At 46.8% G+C, this 21550-nt stretch overlaps 4 protein-coding genes across 4 annotated transcripts; 2 read left to right on the top strand and 2 right to left on the bottom strand.

The window, feature by feature from the left end:
• Positions 1-6520: 6520 nt before the first annotated feature.
• Positions 6521-8006, bottom strand: aclI_1 (putative aminotransferase; the record flags this gene model as incomplete). Its single annotated transcript, XM_031149177.1, has 4 exons — positions 6521-6997; positions 7068-7517; positions 7582-7749; positions 7809-8006. 4 exons carry the CDS (start codon positions 8004-8006, stop codon positions 6521-6523), a joined length of 1293 nt encoding a protein of 430 aa, XP_031006188.1.
• An 836-nt stretch (positions 8007-8842) lies between these two features.
• On the top strand, positions 8843-11304 carry aclQ_0 (ABC transporter; the record flags this gene model as incomplete). Its single annotated transcript, XM_031149178.1, has 7 exons — positions 8843-9180; positions 9236-9808; positions 9854-9911; positions 10058-10303; positions 10356-10856; positions 10912-11054; positions 11139-11304. The coding sequence occupies 7 exons, from the start codon at positions 8843-8845 to the stop codon at positions 11302-11304; spliced, it is 2025 nt and encodes a 674-aa protein (XP_031006191.1).
• Positions 11305-15113: 3809 nt separating this feature from the next.
• On the bottom strand, positions 15114-16121 carry gliT_1 (Thioredoxin reductase; the record flags this gene model as incomplete). Its single annotated transcript, XM_031149179.1, has 2 exons — positions 15114-15672; positions 15727-16121. 2 exons carry the CDS (start codon positions 16119-16121, stop codon positions 15114-15116), a joined length of 954 nt encoding a protein of 317 aa, XP_031006190.1.
• Positions 16122-20416: 4295 nt separating this feature from the next.
• On the top strand, positions 20417-21385 carry psoC (Methyltransferase; the record flags this gene model as incomplete). Its single annotated transcript, XM_031149180.1, has 3 exons — positions 20417-20600; positions 20660-21199; positions 21258-21385. 3 exons carry the CDS (start codon positions 20417-20419, stop codon positions 21383-21385), a joined length of 852 nt encoding a protein of 283 aa, XP_031006187.1.
• Positions 21386-21550: the final 165 nt, after the last annotated feature.

A 21550-nucleotide genomic window follows, 5' to 3' on the forward strand; every position in this document is an offset into this window, starting at 1 on the left:
CAGGTAGCGTCTGGTCTAGTGGACAGTATACACCTTTAGCTTTCAAGATACCATATATAGCTACCACCCAGTTGATACTTCGATCTGCATTAACACATATTATATCTCCAGGTTTGATATGACGGAGGAGACTATGAGCAACTGAGGTTGCCATCATAGCCAACTCCGAGTACATCACCTTTGTACCACCCTTCTCTAGGGCCACAAGTGCAGAGTTTTCCAAAGCTGCCTGGTCAATAAGGTCGACAAGAGTTTCATGCCAAATAGGAGTCGGAGAGCAATTGCCGTTCGCCAGGAGCTCTTCTATGTCGTCTGAAAGTAGTATCTCGTTGGCTTGTTGAATTGTCAGAGAATGGCGGACTAGCGCTCTGACTGCCTTCGCAAAAGTTCTCCCTAGTCGCTCAATATCACGCTCGAAAAACTTGTGTTCATGATAGTGTAACTGGATAGCGCCATCTAAATGGATGTCGACGGTGAGTGGCACCTCAGAAACCATGCTAGTACGCGGGGTTTCAAGCAATTCCAATGGACTCTGAATCAATAAAGGGGTCTCAAAATGGACGTTGAGCATCGACGGGAATGCGTTGGCCACTCCGTGTGTTGGATTGGTCCTCTGAAATCTGTCCAGTTCAATAGAATGTTTGAACACAGACATGAGGTAATCAGGGGCGCTCTGGGAGGGATTGAGGCTGACTTGAAAGGATACAGTATTGATGAGAGGTCCTATCACGCTTGCAGAGTCTGCCAGGGGGAGTGTACGACCTGATAGCACAACGCCAAAGTATACATGTTCCGAGTCGACGTAGTTGCTGAGCGTCAGCGCCCAAGCGGCATAATATATAGAAGCAACAGTGACCCCAGTCTGTTTTGCATATTGGAACAGGTCTTTGTGCGCTAACCCCAGATTTACGTCTTTTTGAACGTAGACTGGGTTGAAAGGGAGTGAAGGATCCGACAAGTTTAGATCGCCTTTGGAAATCCGTAGTAGTTCACCTCGTGCAGCCCAGAACTGTTGGCTCTCGGGCTGATAGATATCCCGGATCATAGAGACCTGTCCTAGAAAGTGCACAAATGAAGGACCCGACTTGATGGTCGAACCAGCGAGAATGCTTCTGTGCTTGTTCAAAAGCAGCACACTAGAAAAGCCATCTATCAAAGCGTGGTGAATGTTCAAGATAACTGTGCTTTCCGGAATTTTGAACTCCTCCTTCAGATGAACAACCTTGAATGTAGCTCCGATAAAATCAATGCCGAAGTCATGACGGCCAAGTAGGGATGCATATGTTTTTCGGTCGGTTGTGGTTATCTCCTCCCAAACGAAGGGGGCATCTCCTTCCTCTGTCAGACAGTATGCATCATCCAGAAGCCGAAAACGCGTGCGGAAGATTGGCTCAGTAGATACTAAGCCCCTCCAGGCTTTCTTGATTAGTGGTATGAAATCTGTGCGATATGTTTCATAATATCGTATGATGTTGCGTCCCGCCAAGGTCTTACTACCATGGACTAGGCAGAGCTGCATTTCCGTCGGCTGATGGTGGTAAGTATCCGTTAAGTCTCTTTTGATAATTGATGCTGTTGGCGGAAGACTGTGGTCGATCGGGTGTAGACTTTGTTGGCTGGCGTTGTTGACCCCCCAGTAGGAAGGGCCAGTTTGAGCCTGACGACACGAATCGCGGAGAAGGTCATTGATTGAACTATGGCCCATGATCATAGCAACTGTAATAACCATATCTTGTGACTGACATGATGATGCGATCTTGATCGCCAAAAGGGAGTCTCCTCCATTTTGGATGAAGCTGGAATTGCAATCGATACGACGTAGCGGTATTCCTAGTTCGCGAGCTATCTCTTGAAGCAAGGTATTCCGAATTACCTTTAATCGAGCTTCTTCCGTGTATATTGGAAGCCTTAGGATGTTGGAAATAGTATGGAAGGCGAAATTGAATGCACGCGACAACATATTTCGCATGGCGCCAAGCCAGGGGGTCGACGACGAGAATGGCGACATGTCGCGGCGATTTTCAACCCTGTTATCAGAAATATTTTGAATCAAAAGTAGTCTTTACACCTGACTGCTAGGAAGTACCTAGATAATACACTGGTTATTACCTAATCTGTTTAATCGGGTCCCGACATCACTTAGTGACCCTCCGCATAATACCGAAAGCTGACTATCACTTCCGCCAAGTTTGAAACCATTTCAGGGGTAATATAGGTATTTTCAAAGCAACTCCGATTGACCTTTTTCTCTCATCAGCCCCTATTGTCACTTTCGCACAACATGCTTGTTGTCCAGACTCTGCCACCACCCAAATCAAACACATGGTATCTCGCATACGGCTCAAATCTGAGCACGTCAAAGTTTGTTCATGACCGCGGTATTGTACCTATTTCCACGGCTGTGGTGGCTGTTCCTGGCTGGACTTTGGTGATGAACAGTGCGGGAGTTCCCTATTCCGAACCGAGCTTTGCAAGCATTTCACCAGTCCACCATATCAAGCATGAGAAGAGCGTTCAGTTGATTGGAACAGCTTATGAGCTTACGCCTGAGATGTACAAAAAGGTACTTGCATCAGAGGGTGGAGGAATTGCATATGCGGAAGTGGAAGTCAGGGCGGAGTTGCTGGTAGAGGATGGTAAAGAGAAATCAGGGGCTCAGGCTGCCACTTTTGCGACTAGATCTCTAGTCACGGTTCTCAAAAGGGTAGCCAGGCCAAGTGTCCGCTACATGGTATGTTACTATATTTATGTATTCACCTTTAGCACTTTTAACGCCTGATTTCGTAGAACCTTATCCAAGCAGGAGCTGATGAATCTGAATTTCCCATCTCATATCGAAAGTTCTTGGGAACTATACCAGTATATCAAACTCCAAGCAACAAGACCCAGAAACTAGGCGCAACATTATTTCTTGCTTTCTGGGTTCCAGTCATGTCAGTGATGGAAAAGATAACGAAAGCAAGCTTGAAGAATAGTCGGACGGGAAATGCTCCTATGTGGGTCATCACTTTAGTCAGGGCTGTTGTTTTCGCCATGTGGTTTCATCACGACTTTGTTCATGCGCCAATTTGGGGAAGTGGAGATGGGATGGATACTTGCTTGCTTTGACCATACGAATCTCATATTGCTGGAATTATCAGAAGGTGTTCTTATAGCTAATTGGATGTTTTTATATAACCTGATATTTCGCCGTGCTTCGACAGAAATACGGTTACTTATCATGCAAATCACATATAGTGAACTGAAATAAGAGTTTTTCCAAACTGAGCTTTTCGCCTTCTCTCTCTCTATTCTTTTTTGGTTTTCTTTCATGTCTTTCAGTCATGTTTTATGTCGTTTATTTATACAAAAGCCTTTCTCACTATCGTTCATTGGTCCTCCTGATGGAATACCAGACAGCGGACCTCCACACTTTCTCTTGGTTGGGCGTCGGCTGGTGCCCGAGGATCTGGGAAAGCGCAATGGGAGCACACTGAACAATCAATCAGTACATTTCCTTTGATGCAGTCATTAACTTTGGAGCTCTTACGTTTCGCCACTCCTTTCTTATTATCCCAGATTTTGATAAAAGTAACTTCGCTTGGTTTCTGTTGATCCAAGTAATACCACTTCTGGTCTTTGGAGTGGTTTATTGACACAGTCTGTCCCTTCATTTCAAACCGCTCACTAAAAATGCTCGTGGGATGGATCTCGGAGTCCTTAATACTGCGATAGTCCATTACCGCCAGGGCCCAATCTCTAACAGGGCCATGGATAGGACGCCAGACACTTGTTCGGTCAGCCGCAAGTCAAAAACATCACGGGACTACTGTCAAGAGGCTCACTTTATGATCTGTGCTCTTCCTCGGAGCAGACTTTCGGCGTCTTCTCCTGTATATTGCCGAACTCTGCGAATTGCACCGAGGGCGGATCTGTATATGTCAAGGAGATTGGGTGAGTATTCCTCGTACGCAGACACCGATTAGTGTATGCGAATGAATAGTACGTACTGGTCAACATGTGCCTGATTTTTGAAGTTTTGGTTATTCATGCTTTAGATAGTCTTGTAGTCATCACTTACCAGTGTGGCTGGCTGCTCTCTACCATTGGGATTCTCGTTCGGAGCGAGAGATGGATCGCGTCTTCGATGAGTATGATCAAAGATGATGACCTTATCAGCACAGGTCTTCTCCTTTACCAAGCGCTCCACTAGTGGATAATATAGTTCTTGGACTAATGGCTTGTCTTTTGATCGAATTGCCTGGACAATTTCGTCGCTGATGAGTTCATCGTCATGGAAGGCAAAGCCATGAGTGTCTAGATTGAACTCATCCCTCCTCGGCCTTGAATTATGAACTCGTACCGAATACTCTCGATTTGTGAAGTTTGTTCGAGGAAAGGCCTCTTCAACTTTTCCACGGACATATGGCCCTTCCTCCTTGGCATCCCAGGGCTCCAGAAAAGACATTTGACTTTCCACAATAGCCATAGCAACAGAACTGATAGTGAGTTGTCTTTGAGTTCCGAAAGAATACCCAATCGTGAGTATTGTCTACATCACAAGATTGAGCCGCGGCGACTCGAGGCGGTACAATACTTAAACCTCCAGAGCGAAACAATCTATTCGGCGTCCGAAACGGCAGGGCCATTTATCATACTCCAGTAGCGCCAAATGATCTAAGATCTTGCTTCGCTACCCGGTTACGACTAATCGTAGTGAGCGGAATACATATGCAGTGCGTCCAATCAGATGAAACCATAACCTAAGGAAAGCGACTCGTGCATAGAGGGGACTTGCCACAGCCCATTGTCTCAACAATCTGCATTTCTACAAATTGCTCGGCGACATGATAATACATTCGCAGTTTTAGTCATCATGGATACCACAGACTACTCAGAAAGAACTGGTCTCCTCTCTGTTGCACTTGAGGATGGGGACGCAAATATTAGCATTCGTTATAACAACGCGGTACCCAAAAGCTCGACTAACGCACGAGCACTGCACATGGTCATTGACGAAGGGTCCGTTGGTAATGTCCTACCTTTGGCTTTCACCGCAGCATTTGCTATAGCAGCAACGTCTGCGACCACCACATATACTTGTATGTGACCAGCAGAACTCGTGTTTTCATGTCCGCTACAGCGACGTTCAAAGTGTTGGCGTTCCACTCCAGAACACAAGAGTGACGATGAGCTAACATATTTGAACTGTGAAGACGCGAGCATCATATGTGTGAAGCCGGCCCACTGCGAAAATGAGGAGCAATCTCGCTATGCTGGAGTAGTGGCTTTAGCCACCATAATAGCCAATATCTTTGGCGTCATTGCCATTGGCGCCTTGCGACAGTGGACGGAAACCCACCCAAAGCTTGGAATGCGCTATTGGTTGATAAGCCGGTCTATGGGTGTAGGGTTTTTAGCAGTTGGAAGTAGGAGCACTTATTCTTTTTTTAACCTGGAAAAAGCTAAAACCATTCGTTCAGTGCTATCGCATAATATATACATTGCCATCGCAGGCCGGGTCTTCGAAGGATTGGCAACTGATAACATTCTTCACTATATTCTCGCGGCTGTATACATTCGAGCCCAGGACCAAGGTCGATTTTCACGATTGATGGGAACGTCATTGGCTCTTTACATGGTCGGCATGTCTATGGGTCCTACAGTAGTCACTTTATTGCCTAACTTTTTTCTCAGTTTCATTGTTGCTATCGCACTACTGGGCTTTTCATATTTGTATCTTGAGTTTTTCGTTCCGGTCACGACCTCTAACATGGAAACTGGTCACGATGAGCCCCTCGAACCGACTACGGCGAATGCGGCTGTAGCCAGCATTTCTTTCTTCGAGCCTGTTTTGTATATTTATAGGGAGCCCATTGTCCTGTTTCCGAGTCTTGCCACTCTTTTCTACAACAGTGCCCAAGCTCACCTGTTTCCTGCGATCATGGTTCATGCCGCAGTAAAGTTCGGCTTCACCAGTACAGAAAATGGCTACATCATCTCATTAGCCGCTGGTACATCTTCTATTTACCTTTTTATTGTGCTCTATGCAATTCCGCAAATACGGAAGAAGTTCAGCCCAGCCGAAGTTGAGGAGGTCCAGGGGAACGGTCTATCTGGATGCGAAACAAATATTGCTGAATCTGGAAGGGTAAAATATCATTTTACTCGAGATCTGTTTTATGCGCTTGTCTCCATGTCAATCCAACTCATTTTCCTTCCATGTTTCGCGATCGCGGGAACAGCGAGGGAGATGTATGGCCTGGTGGTGCTGATTGCGCTGGGGCTAGCAGCGCCTAGCTTTATGAAGAGTTACGCAGTTACGGGAACGCGTGCAAGAGATTCGGTGATGGCGAGCATAGCGGTGTCGGAGAGCGTGGGCGGACTACTTTCCCCTATAGCCTTGGGTATCACACAAAGCGTTCTAGGCCAAGGACGGGAATTCATAGTTGCATCCTCTTTGGTTGGTGTTTCTATGTTGTGTTTAATTGGGAGTCTGCTTGTGAGAAGGTAACTATAATATAGGTATAATTTTATATGATCACTTCTGGGTAGACTCTGCTTCTCTATTCATGGACAGTCCATCGAATCCAATAATAAGCCGTTTGAGAGCTTTGGTCAAGATTTTAGGCGGCATAGCAAAGTTGATTCTGGCCCAACCTTTTTCTCCATCAACCACATGATAACCCCGGCCCGCCGAAATTACTACCCCTGCCGTTTTGAAAACTCGCATCGCTTCAACCTCCTCAGCCCATGACTGTGCTGTTGGTGATATCCTTGCAAAGACAAAGGGTCCCATGTTCGAAGGGATATACGAAACACCTCGTTCTCTCAACACCGAGGTTAAGCGCTCATAAGATTGTGCAAGGCGCTCAGAGTTAAGCACTAAAAGGCTTGGGAGTTGAGTTGATCTAAGGAGGCTCGTAGCAGCAATTGCTGTGAGAGACGACATTTGTGTGTTGGAAACCAAGGCTAAGCCCGTTACCAAAGGCCTGTTCCCCTGTGTAACACAGCACCCCTAATTACTGGTTAGCAAGCCTATTTAAAAGAGACCCGTGGGGAAGGCAGAGAAGGAGTGGCTTTATTACCATTCGTAGACCACTTGAGCCTAGATCTTTGCTCAGGCTCCAAATCGTGTGTACACGCGAAAGATTACATCCCATGCCCTCAATATCGAGCTGCAATGCTGATGTAAATGGCACTGGCTCTGGTACATCTGGACATTCAAATTTCGACAGAGCGTATATCTCGTCGGAAATGAAATGGATGCCTTTGGCATTACAGAATTTTATGACTTCCATGATGACCGCAGATGGATAACACTGACCGAAGGGGTTATGGGGGTTTGTGAATAGCAAGCCTTTGATAGGATAAGGGGAGCTAGTGAGGGTATTTTCCAAAGCCGGGATTAGTTTTGAGGTCAATACATCATCAAAAGTTTCTACTGTGACAAAAACAGGCTGTACACCGGCCTTGACATTCAGTAACCAGTCGAAGCCACCTGCAGAGTGCAAATCAGCTAGATTCGATTGGAGCTTCTGGGAGAGGTATTTTGAATTACTTACTCCAACATGGAGTGGGTACTAGTATGCCATCCCCTACTTCACAAATATTGTATAGGAGAGCGTCGAGAGAAAACGCAGCGCCTGGGGCAGTTGCAAGCTGTCCGGGCAGCACGTGGATGTAAGGCTTGAAGTAGGAATTGAAAAACTGTGCCAACGCATCCAATAGTTCTGTATCCCCTGCAAACCCATTCGGGTACGAGAGGTGCTTTCAGCTGGTTAGCAAACAATTGCGAAGCGAGAACTAATAAGATTGATAGTGCATACTCGGCCGCTCAGATTATCATCCACAGCCTTCTTGTAGAGTTCGATGAGCTCTTCTCGGATGAGCCAATTTTCAGAAGTCGACACGTCAATGTAAGAATCTTCCGTTGCCCGCTCCCTTTCAGTGGCAGCAGTACTGATTCGCGGCCAAATGGCCTCGACATTTGCAGCACCACGCCGTGAAAGCCCATACGCCTCCATTGGTCCAGGCCACTGAACACGGGGTATCCAAAATAATACAGATACTAGAAATAAATTTGAATGATATAAAATACAGGTATACAGGGTAATGTTAAGCAAGCAATATAAATAGGAGAGCGGCCTGAATTATCCGGGATTTTAAGGGGCCCGATCTACGGGGCCGACTCGGCGGCCGACCTAGAAATTGGGGCCTTTGAACACTGACTCTCAGAAATGGCAGATGCCCCTTTAATTTAATGGGTCATGATGTATTTCATTCGGGCTTTACCGACGAAGTCTTCTCATGCCAATCTGACGGGTTCCACGTAACGGTCTACGGCAACGACTTTTCTTTTCCACGTCGACTCCTCCAACCTAGATCTCATACAGACATTAAAATGCTTTTCTGGGCATATCCTATTTCCTTGCTCGTTGGATACCTTGCGTCTTGTATCTACCATGGAATTCGGTCCAAACGTACGACTTCGGCGTGTCCTCGTCCGAAAAGCTCCATGGCAAATAGATGTTTCTTTCTCATGCACGCTTTTCTCTGCTGTTCAATAGTAAGTGCTCCCATCCTAACTTCATCTTACTGCAAATGTTCACGATTGTGCTCGAAAGACTGGGACAGTCGTCGTCGGACTATGTGTGATTAGGATTTCCAGTCACACTAACGAATGGATATCCAAAGACTACCTTGTAAGTTCGCGCAATATCGGTGGCAGAACTAGAAGTTAACCCAGAGGCAGTCCTCTATGATAGGTGTAGGGCTGTTCTATCTCGCTGGGCTACTACCTGATCCCGATTTTCCATATACGGTATCTGAGGTCCAGTACCACATGTGGTTAATAAGTGTCATGTACGAGTCGGCATGGTTGTTATACGGTATACAAAATCAGCTTGAGAACCGATACGCGAATGCTGCCCAGTTAGCACTTGCAGCTGTGCGACTGATTGTTCTCCTCTGTTTGATAGTTCTGTGGTTGGTAACATCACACGAGGAAAAGTCTCATAGCTCAACACAGTCCGGTGAAAACGAGAGCTTGCTTGACCATGGCCCTGGAACCGATTACAGCTACGGAACTTCCAAGGCCCGTGATGGGAACAACGCGTATAATGCCAGAGTGGGTGATGCTCAGACTACCACGTGGTTAGATTACGTCCTTGGATTCAGTAAACTGTTTCCGTTTCTCTGGTAAGTGTTTATTAGCTGTTTCTCAACTTGGAAGATTCTTGTTAACTGAGAATAGGCCTGCCGAATCTAAACCGCTCCAACTGCGAGCAATATTTTGTTTCGTCCTGCTGATAGCCCAGCGTGTTGTCAATATACTGACCCCTCATCAGCTCGGAGTTTTAGTCACTACTTTGGGGCCTGGAAAACTTCCACATAAACAGATTTTTTTATATATTCTCTTCCGCGGTTTTCAAGGGCAACAAGGCATTTTAGGGTCCATTCGGGCCCTCCTCTGGATTCCCATCAGTCAATCGACCTACCGACGCCTCAGTACTGCTACTTTTAAGCATGTTTTGGAACTCTCTCTCGATTTTCATATTAGCAAACGCATTGGTGAGGTGACAAATGCGTTGAGTAAAGGAGGTGCCTTGAATACTTTTCTCGATGGGTTTGCATTCCAGCTATTTCCCATGGTTGCAGACCTTTGGATAGCAGCGGCTTACTTCTTTATTGTGTTTGATCCCTTCTATGCTCTGATGGTTATAGCTGTCACATGGTTTTATATCTTCATGACTATTTATATGGCCAAGTACCGTGGTCGCGCTCGGAGGGAGATGGTTAAGCGAGAACGGGAGATGGAGGCTGCCAAGTCAGTGTGACACGAGATCAGAAGTAGTCAGTAAGATACTAATAGATCAGGACCGATGCTCTCTTATCTTACGAAACCGTGCATCATAGCGGTGCTGTTACTAGTAAGCACTTTCATAATCGCTTCATTCCTCTCACGCCTGTGGTTACACGGCTGAACTTGGTTCCCTTCTCAGACTACCAGTTGCTAAAACTTACTATTACAGTGGAAATATCTAGATACGCGGAACTTATTTCTTTTTTTCAAAAGTCCGAGTACAATGTTTTCTTGTCGCTGAACCTTCTCAACGCGGCTCAAAATGGCGTATTCACGCTCGGAACTCTACTGGTCTGTTACTTGAATGCCTACCAAATATCGATGAACATGCAGCAAGTGGCAATGTTTGTGACTCTACTTACCTATCTCGCACAACTTCAAGCTCCTTTGAACTTTTTTGGTAGTTTTTATACTCAGGTTCAGAATAACTTGGTTGATGCGGAACGCATGCTGGAATTGGTGTGATCCCACTTCGCAATACCACTCGTTTTCATGTGCTAACGATAACTAGTTCGAACAGAAACCCACGGTCGTTGATAGTGAAGACGCTGTGGATGTGAGCAAATGCAACGGCGGGATATCATTTTCGAATGTGTCTTTCGCTTATAATGGCCAGCACCCAGCCCTGCAGAATGTGTCGTTCGAAGTCCTACCTGGCACCTCAACGGCAATCGTCGGCGAGAGTGGGAGTGGAAAATCAACTATTCTGAAACTTCTTTTCCGTTTCTATGACATTAGTGATGGCTCTATCAAGTTGGATGGTCTGGACACACGCGAGATGCGGATCGAAAGTTTGCGCAGCCACATGGGTGTGGTTCCACAGGACACGATTTTGTTCAATGATACTCTGATGTATAATCTCTTGTATTCTCAGCCGAACGCTTCCGAAGAGGATGTGTATAAAGCCTGCATGGCGGCCAGTATTCATCACCAGATACTCAGCTTTTCAGACCAGTACTCGACCACCGTTGGAGAGAGAGGTCTCAAATTGTCTGGAGGCGAAAGGCAAAGGGTACAGTGCCGGTATTTTCTGCTCATGGTGTGGCTTATATTAATAGTACTTGCAGATTGCCATCGCCCGTGCCTTCCTTCGATCGCCTCGGATTCTCCTACTTGACGAGGCTACAGCATCGCTCGATTCCGAAACCGAGAAGCAGATCCAAGGCTCGCTAGAAAAGGTCTCGGAGGGTAGGACAACAATTACGATTGCGTAAGTCACTAAGTACCCCCCAATGGTTTCAGACGCTGCGCCTCTGGGGAATAGGCTAATAGTAAATTGCTGATCGCGAGACAGACATCGACTATCAACCATTACGAAGGCTAACCAGATCATCGTGCTTCAGAAAGGTCGAATCATGGAGAAGGGAACGCATGTCGGTCTCCTTGCCCGCAATGGGCTATACGCACGAATGTGGAGAAAACAGACAGAGGGTGCTATTAGACCATGGAGTCCCCCGTGAACGGGTTCTATTTTGGAAATAAAGTTCATCGAAAAATCATTGTCCAGCATAGATTGCTGACACATTGTGCGACTCGTACTGCACACCCCACCCCCCACCCCTCCAATCCTTTTCGTCCCAATCAAGAGCGAATGCTACTCAATTTTACATATACTGGGCTGTTTGCAGTGGCTAAAAGGTTCATCATGCATGCATAATTCCACACCTGCCCCTTCAGCGTCTGCAGCATGTATGTGGGCGGTCTAACGATTTTCCCAAATGTCCCCGCTGGTTTTTATATTAACAGTGCGTCCATTACAAGTCTTTCCAGAACGCAACTTGAACCAGGCCTGGATGAGTGACGATTGATAGGCTCGAAGCTAGTCATCTTGCTCTCTGTTAGTATTAATCGTATCTCTTTTGTTAGCATCATGCTTTCGCCTCGAAGGTTTGTTGAGAACCAAATGAGTTGTATTCTAGTATTCCTTTGCTGATTTGCTACACAGCACAGAAGGCCAGGCGGCAGGTCGCGCGCGTCAAGTCCGGCTTCGCAGTGCCTGCAACCAATGTTGCGCCGCCAAAGTTTGTACATCCAATCTTATTCTGCCCAAGATGAAGGAACACATATCTAACAAGAGACAATAGGTCAAATGCACAGGCGAGGGGAGTGGTTGCGAGCGATGCCGAAACTCAGGTGCGCATTGTGTTTACATGGAGTCGAGGGTGGGCAAGGTTCCAGGCATAAGAGCGAAGAGGAAGCGTGTTCAACATGAGGGATCACAAGAGACACAAAGGAGAGAAGGCTCTACCACAGGTCAATCAGTGAACGCAACCAGTCGATCAGAGGACTCAACCGTGGAGGACGTAACATACCCAGAAAATGACCAGACCGAGATGATGGAATGGGCAGACGACTGGCAACTCGAACCCTCCGACGCCATCGGAACAGACTTTGCAGACGATTCTTCTAACCTATATGTCGCTACACACAGTACTGCTCAAGCGCCCTTCAATCCTTCTCCCTCTCCCGGGGGAACGCTGCATAGTTCCGACGAGTATTTTCTACAGGGAATGGATGGGAATCTGGAAGATTTATTAACCTTTTCGTCCCCCATCCCCGCCCCTATTGAGCAGCGTACGGACAGCTCGTCTGTACCATCAATGCCTATGTTGCTTGGGCTACGGCCACGGAACGATGTAGATAGCCAGTGCTGCCTGGAGTGCTGTCACATGATCAACGACGTGGAGAGTTACATCATGGCCGAGCTCAAAGCATTCAAAATCCTCCTCGGAATCATCAGGAAAGCTCTGGAGAAACTGACGCACCTCATCGGGCTTCAACAAGGCTCGAGGAATCTTCGATGCATCATGTTGTTCACCACCCTCATGTACCAGATCCTCGAGTTAGTGGAGGTTTGCTTAACCACCGTCGCGAGGGAGGAGAAAGACAGCCGAAACAATCGAGTCTTGACAGGAGGGTTTGCGGGTCTTGGGTTTGGGGAATCGCCCTTTGATACCGAAGAGCAGTGCGCATTCCGGACTCATACGATACTCAAGGAGGTCCAGCACGCGACCGAGGTCCTGGGGAAATTGAAGATGTTGGCTAGCATCGGCTCAAGCTCGGTGCAGCACAAAGCACGTGGGGATTGTTTTCTCGACCTGGAACTCCGATTCCAAGGGCTTGGTCTTTGATTCGCACGAACCAAATAGAGTTACAGCGGTTTCGAATAAGTAGCATAAACAAAGTGTTTAAGTCTCCCCAGTAATTGGCGCCCAAATCAAAAAGCCCTACTTAGTGTCGCAGAACAGCCAACACCCAATCAGAGCCTTGGACTAGCTTCGGGTCTGATAGTGTAGAGTTTGTAGATTTATTAAAGAAAAAGCGGCACCCAGAATCCAAGGCAGCAACTCGTATTTCTTGGTGTACTGTAACTTTTGAGCCGCACCTTTCTTACGTTAGGCTAGATTCGTCTACTCAGTATAACTAACTGCACTACTCGGGGTGGCGCACCGCACTGCACGGCCAGGGGTCCGACTGACGTAAGCACGTACCAACCCACCTCACCTACCTATCAGTTTGCCTTGGCAGTTGGTTACACAACATATGCAGGCACTCGGACTGACGTAAGCACAGTACTAACAATTAGCGGCAGTTGGGCAAGCCACCCACAGGTAAGTCTTACTATCTATCAGTTTGCAGCAATTGGTCATATAACATATGCAGGCACTCCGACTTAGCTAAGCATACGACCTAGTACTAGCTAGTACGGTAAGTTTGCAGCAGTTGGTCACACAACACATATTCAGGTGCGCTCTTCACAGCCTCGTCTTGAGGCAGAGGCAGGTAGGCAGACAAACTTTGAGGGGGGAAAGATTCTATTTATCCGATGCACGCCGGCCACCGAGCTGTCAAGTGGTAATTACGAGGTATCTACCTCGTCTGTATCACATTACCACCCTCCATTTCCCACCACAAGGCAACTCTACCTCGTCTGCATTACAGCAACACATCACATCACCAACTCCTCCACATCACCAACACATCGCATCCCCCTCCTGTTCCCACCCATCCGAATCCCTTCTCCTCCCATCTCTCCTTCTCCTCCACAAATTACCAACATGGCCGCCCCCAGCAGCTCCACTCTTCGAGATTAGCGGCGCCGATGACTCTGCTCCCCCCTTCCCCTCCCGACGCAGTCATTCACGACACCGCATGTGGCCTGGGACCAGTGACACAGCATTATTGCCACATCACCTCCCGACACGGTGAAGATTGAAGCCACAGATTTGGCACCGCCCATGGTTGGAATCTACAATAATATCGCGACAGGAAGGAAACATTCCCCGACTCTACATTCTCCCACGTCTTCTTGTCGTTCGGGCTGCCTATTCTGCAGGACCCTGTTGCTGCAGCTTGAGGATGTGCAACTGTACGAGAAGTCGGCTTTCCTGCACGTTCAAGACTTACATGAGTTCGCCACTGCCATCTGGAGTGCAATTGGTCAGCCTGCAGGCGGATGATCTACAGAGGATGAGGAGAAATGGGACGTTGCAGTGGCCGAGTATCAAGAGCTTCTGGCAAAGAAGCCTGGATTCAACGTGGACGTAGATGGCAAGATCACCCTTGAGACCATCGCCCAGATTGCTATCGTCCACAAGTCTAGCGCATAAGCCAAGATGTGGTCTCCTGTAGGCGCGCAATGGGTATCGGAAGTGGCTGTTGGCAATTGATGCGATACTCTGCAGTAGAGTTGCGAGCCAATGTTAATATAGTACTTTACTTGTTCTAGTATAGGTAGCATAATCGGGACCAGCCATTCTTTTTAGTTCCAGCCTCTGTGGTAGGGGCGGCACGAGACTGCGATACGGTCACAATACAATGCTCTATGCCACATCCTCAACTTTCTTTCTGCCCCAAACGCATCTGATACGATAGTAAGCCCCTCGGTGTACTAGCTCGTCCAAGAGCCTATCCCCAAGTGTATCCATTTGTTCAGTCGATAGATTGGTCATCATATTTGGTGCCACTGCGTTAGGGTCAGCCAAATCTGAAAGGGCTGACGAATGAACATATAGTTTTCAACCTTTCCGACACAATATTCTTAACGGTTCACGTGGTCATATGTATGTATAGCAAATATTGTTGAAATTAAAAAAGAACTCTTATATAGGTCCTCCAAACAGTAATTGGATTATTGGAAAACACGCACGACAGATGAATTCGGCATTGATCTCGGAACAAGAACCTTTTAAATGATATCCGGCCTTGTATGCATCTATATATCACTATATGCCTCAAGGCTTGAAGAATTTGACTAACTAACCTAGGTTTAGAAAAGAGGCTTATGATCGAATTTCTCTGCTAGTATCTGAGCGGAAACTCCTGCTCCCACCGCAGCGCCGGTTGATAATGCATTTGCAGCTATTTTCATAGCACTCCCACAATCCCCTGCAGCAAAAACGCCTCTCATGCTGGTTTGCATGAATGGTAGTTTCGTTGTAATCTCCCCACCCGGGTTTAATTCCAAGGCAAGTTGGTCCGCAAATGGCGCTCTTTGCTTCATTTTTGGAGCAGCTCCTAAAAACCCCTCTATCTTTTCAGTGCCATCCTCGAAACAAACAATGACTTCTGCCCCATTAGGGCCCTTGACCAATTTCTTAATGCGTCGAGAGTCAACGTTCATTTCAGGAGTATTTGTGAGGGCATTCTCAAATTCTCTTGTTAAGTCCTCCGAGCCGTTGGTGTAGAAAGTGACGGATGTACACAGTTGAAGAGCATGACGCCCTGCGTGCATGGCATGCGGTACGGAGGCAAGTGCATCAGTAGCAATGAGACCCGAAGACTCAGAGCCCCTCTCTTCGAAGCCTTTGCAAAAGAAGCAATGGAAACTAAAGAGTAATTAACTTTAGCAACACCTAAACTTCATTTGAGAGGGGTCACACATTCCACTACCCCAGCATTGTTGGAACCCTTCAATGTTGGGCATGATGTCTTCAACGCCAGACGCTAGTACAAGTTTTCTCCCAACCCAAGCTTTGCTATTACTGTCAACAGCCTCGAAGAGACCATTTTCAAGACTCTTGACAGTATCTATAGTGGTGGGATAGACTTTCACAGTCTCATACTGGCCCAGTATATTTTCCCGTGCAGCCGAACGGAACGCAGATGGTTCTTTATGATCCCACGTCAGAACCATGTGTTGATATTTGGCGGCATCGTTTCGATAAGTTCCACAATCAAAGACAGCAACGGTATGTAGCTGACGAGCTAGGGTGAGCGCCGCAGTAAGCCCCGCAGGTCCACCGCCAATTATGAGAACGTCAAGCGGGTCAGACATCGGTGTGAGTTGAACAACTGCAGGTGTGATCCGAGAATTTTGGAGAGTGAGGCAAGGTCAGAAAGCGATTTTGTGAACGAAGTATCAACACTATTCAAAGTTTCAGTTGAAGGCAAATGGTGGCTTAGAACGTGTTGGAGCTAAATTTGGAAGGATTCATTCATTTTTGGGTTTCAGTCTCCTATATAAATACAAGTCTCTACCTCTCGGGGCCCGTCGGCCCGGTGGGACAATATTTTCGGAATTTAAGACAAAGAATGTATGAAGATGTCTACTGATATATATAAAGCAATGGATAAGAATTACTTCAGTGAGAAGAACTTCGTTGGCTGCTTTATACAGTTGATCGCCTGTGAAGTAGTAAAGCTGCGGCGCAAAAAAGACCGGTTGCGCACACCATCATCCCAGCGGCTCCATAGAAAACCTTTCCTCCTGGGGAAATTGCTTGCCAGAAACCTAGAATCAAGGGAGACAAAAGTCCCCCACAGGTTTCCATCATGGTCATGGCTCCTAAACGTCAAATGTTCGAATTAGCATTATTCTATTAAGAATGAGCGAGGATGAGTCGGGAGTAAGCGAAAAAGATTGACAATTGGAGTGTGCTTTTGGATTGGATATATCTCAGCTCTAGGAGCAGTGGTCTTGGGCTGGATTAAATGCACTTACCCATTGCTTTGGCGGCGTCGTCTTGTGAGAAAAATCCGAGAAAATGGGATTTGATGAAAGACGGTGTTGCCAACCCCAGAGCCAAAAGATTATCCATAATGCCAAACCTGTCTTCCGGTGGTTTTTCGACAATCTCTCGAGTGATCTGAGCACTAGCAAGCCGCAGAAATTCGCGATAGAAACAGCTAATGCCACTGATCCGCCGTATCTGTTCTGCTCTGATTTTTGACAATGCGTTGGGTCCTTACAAATTAAGTGACCGTATGCAAAAATGCTAGTCGCAGCAGTTGCTGCCATTCCCAACGCCGCGAGAAAAGCAATCGGAAGAACCGATATTGCGTTTGAAATTCTTGCATCAGAAGTGGGTGATGCATTCCATCAAATCAACGTCTTCATCATCTTTGTCTTGTTCCTCGAGCAATGTTGTTGTCTCGTTTGGGGGCATGTGATCGGTACTCATTGTGTTCGTCAGTCTGAGCGTCCCTGGTGAGCATTTGGTAGGTTCGTATAGTATTAAGATGTTTTAGTCAAGTTCTTATGACTAGAAAAGGCATTAGAAACGTTCCCTGACCGAAAGCATACAGTGATCTACGGTTGCATCATTCGTATACACAAATTCGATTGATTACTCACCAAAACAAGTTCATAAGTCATGACCCGATAGCTACCAATGCCAATGTCATTGACCGATAGAGCTATGTGTACGACTCCACAAAACAGTGGCTAATTAGAAGATTTCGTGCATATAATGTTCATCGGCAACCGCTGGTGTGGAAGGGCCCGCACAGAGCTGGTAGCCGACGAATGAGGCAACGTTAAATGTTCCGATATTTGGCAATGTCCTCAACTGATACTCAATTTCGGAATAGTAGTCAATTCCAAAGTTATAACTTTTCAACGGATCTGTTATTCCACAAATGGATACTCCAAGTAACACCGAGCAAGTGGCAACGCAGTCGAAGAAGGCCAATGGGGAAGTGATAACAGGAGACCTCCAATATGACGGCCGAGTAATTCTATATATCATCAAAGGATGGATACCTCACGTTCAAATCGAAGCGTCGCTGACTTGCTGCGAACATGCAAGCCGACCAAACTTCATACATTAATTATTTCAAGCCCCTGATTCTTGCTGAGGAGCTTCAATTCCCGCATGTGATCTTGGTTGTGGATACCACTCAAGAAGTCAGTAGGATTCCCTTGCTTCGTCCTGCTGCAATGTGGGCTTCCGGCCCTCGTCTCTTTCCCTATCTTGTATTTGGTTTTGGTAGAAACTTGGTACTAATTCTCTATAGTGGTTCTATAAAATCCACCCAGAACGCTACGTACCAGCTTTGAGAAATCAAGATCCAGAAACGGGAGAAGAGGCTGTCGTTTTTGAGGGGACGGCATGTCTTCAGTATTTAGCGTAGATTTGATACCGAGGGGCTTTGGCGGGGACGTACTGCCACCGAAAAGGCTGCAGTTCTCTCTTAGACTGCTTATCAAACTGCAGGGCTAGGGTAAGTTAAACTGATAGGCACCATCTTAAAAGAAGCACTTTGACTGATCAGTGACTTCATAGTGCCACGGCTAAATACTGGCTATATTTCCTTAAAGGCTACCCCAATCGTCAGAATCCAGAGCCTCTCCCTAGGACTGTGGCGAAGTAGGTGCATCCACTCTTCTTTAACTATAACACTTGGTTTTCTAATACTGTGTTAGATTACATGCTAATTGCATCGTTCAATGGGATGTTCTAAATAAACGGCTAGCACCGGAAACCCAGAACTACATAGCACTTCCCGATCGCCCGACGCTGGCTGACATCTCTTACTTTCCTTTTGCAATGCCATGGATGTTTTCCTTTCTTGGTGTTGACATTAAAGACTGGCCGCATATTCAGACTTGAGCCGAGCGAATGTTAGAACGAGATGCAATCAAGAAGATTTTGGAGCGAGGACCAAAATACGGGCATTAAGCGACCGGAGGCACGGTACAGTGAGACACCTCCAGCAAAGTACCACAACGATGTATTCCAAGGATTATCTTACTTTGAGATTTTAAATATAGCTTAAATGAAAGAATCATCACGTTAGAGTGTTGGGGAAGCTTCATACTTTTACATGGATTTATTATTCTGAAAAGGGCTGCTCAGGTTTCAAACCCTGGGTCGAGCACAACATTAGCATCTCTGCCTTTTATCAACACGACGCTTGTAGTAATCCCCCAAAGTCTCGACTTCTTCATCTTGAATGTTGCTTCACAGCCCTGGCTTTCTAGCCCACACGACCCTCAATGGGTAGTTACCACCTTGTTCCAGTAGCTCCTCCTTCAAATCCTTCGCAAGACTGTCTAGTCTGTCTGCAGAAATCGAGAGAGCAGATGGCGGAAGGGCTAGAAGATATTATTAACATACCCTGGGACAGCGGGTATCTGATAGAAGCTTACTTTTGGCAAAATTGGACAGTGACGCCGCTGCAATAGGTGTAGAGTACGCTCCTTGCTCTGCGAGTGTCTGATTTGGATTTGAAGCACCCATTTGAACATCTATCAGCATGCCGTGAATATCCACCATCCCCGCGTCTTTAAGCCAAAGTCGCAGGTCTTGGGCCAGTCCAAGAGGAGTTCCGATCGCACGGAAACAGTCTTTCATCATGTTAACAAAATCATGCATGACAGGACCTTCACGATCGGAAAGTATATTCTCAGCTTCGATAAGCTGAATCCAGCCCCCAACTTTGACCAGCGACACAAGATTCTTGACTGCAGACGGAGCATTTGGCCCGGCTGCTGCGAGAGCCAGTCTTTGATGCACAAGATCGAAGGAATTTTGCCATGTTTCCGGCCACGACTTATTAATGTCCTGCAACTGGAAGCTTGTCCCCGGTAATGGGTTTTTAGGGAACTTAGTATCATCGAGGTCAGTGCCTACGACGGTGTGCGGAGGAGTGGAAGAGTAAATAGAATAGAAATCTCCAATCCAACTGCCTACGTGTATCATGATCTAGTCAGTCATCATTCAGTAGTAACATCTCTAGAAATCACGACCCACCATCTGCGGTTGCCGAATCGAGGATACGTAGTGGACTGGCCGAGAAATCGACGGGCGCAAGTAATAAGCCACCCATGGCATCTTTGATTACGCCATGCTGGCTTGATAAACGACTGAGTTCCTCGTCGCCCGCCATGATATACTCTGAAGTGGAGCCCATGCTGCTTCCAAGGCTGTAAAATGATCGAATATCGATCTTTGCGGAAGAGATGACCTGGAAACGTCTTAATTAATTACTTTCGCCGCACGTTAAGTTGAAAAGTACAGGTATGAATGTAATAGGGACTTATTTCTTGGCGCGGGTTGCTTGAGAGTTCCTGTCGGTGGAAATCTGTCCAGCGGGGTAATTGTTGTATTGCTGTTTTGCTGTCTTCCCGTTTTGTACCTGCTGATTTTCCTCCATCGGTCGCCGAGGCAGCCACAATTCTGGTGCCGTATTCGACAGCAGGAAGCCGAGATTAGAAGACAGCCATCTGCCATCAATTCTTCTTGTGATACGTATTGTCGCCTCCGAGTACTCACAAATCTTAACTGCAAAACAAAACCTGGCTCGAAACTAAGGCTGCTGCAATACTGTGCCTCCCGCTCTGTTTCAATGTCTCCAGCTCCCGAGAATCACTTAAGTGCATCGGATCATGTTCCTACTGATGTTCCTACCAGTAAAAGATTGCTTGATCAGCATACTGTTGTCATTCAAGCTCTAGGTGGAAGTCTAGTTCTGGCTCCCATAGATCTCAGCAAGTCTAACCTCAAAATTTTAGATTCTGCAACAGCGGACGGTAGGTGCTAATAATTTCCGTAATTAATAAGTTACAGGCTGATAACCTCTTGTATTAAGGCCATTGGCTACATGAGCTCGCAACAAGCCACGCTACCTCGCATGGCAACAGATATATAGGCACTGATATAAATACTGGCTTTTTCCCGAAGTCTCACGGTCCCCAGTACCAATTCTACAAACACAATATGGCCAACGCGTGGCCTCTGGAAGAGCACTCCACTTTCGATCTAGTACATCAACGCTTGTCTCTTCCTGGCGCAGCGCCAGCATCACTCTCCCAAGCAGTTCAAAACCTGTTTGCTCTCGTCAAGCCCGGGGGCTGGATCCAGTTGGTCGAGGCCGAGCAAGTTGCTCCCGACTCGGGACCTGTTTTCCTCGAGTTTCTTGAGCTTGTGCGGGCTGTTTTTGATACAACAGGGGCGGGTTGGAAGTATGCTGGAGAAATGAGGGGATGGCTAGAAACCGCGGGCGCCGTGGATATAGAGGAGATTTCGGTGGACATGGCACTAGGGGCGACTAATAAGAACAGAGAATTGATAGAAATTGGGGCAAGTAGCACGGCTGGCGCTATGACAGGGCTAATAATGCATGCTAAAGGTAAGTACCGCGCAGTCCGTCATAAAACCGGTGATATTGGGTTTAACATCAAGGCTAGCTATGGGTCTCAAAACGGCCCTGACGGAAGAATCGCTGAACACTCTACCTGAAAGACTTTATACTGAATTGATAGAGACTGGGGCTCATTATCCTCTTCGAGCGGTATGGGGGAGAAAAAAACTGTAAAGAAACCTGTGAGCTGTGAGCTGTGCCTGAATATATCAGCAAATTTTATCTCTGTTTAAAAGTGGGCGTCTCTAAACTATCCAAGGCCTTGTTTACCCTTCATTTGATATGAGTGAGAGAGAGAGAGAGAGAGAGAGAGAGAGAGAGAGAGAAGACATAATAATG

The sequence above is a fragment of the Lachnellula hyalina genome, assembly GCF_007821495.1.
Source record: "Lachnellula hyalina strain CBS 185.66 chromosome Unknown contig00049, whole genome shotgun sequence".
NCBI lineage: Eukaryota > Fungi > Ascomycota > Leotiomycetes > Helotiales > Lachnaceae > Lachnellula > Lachnellula hyalina.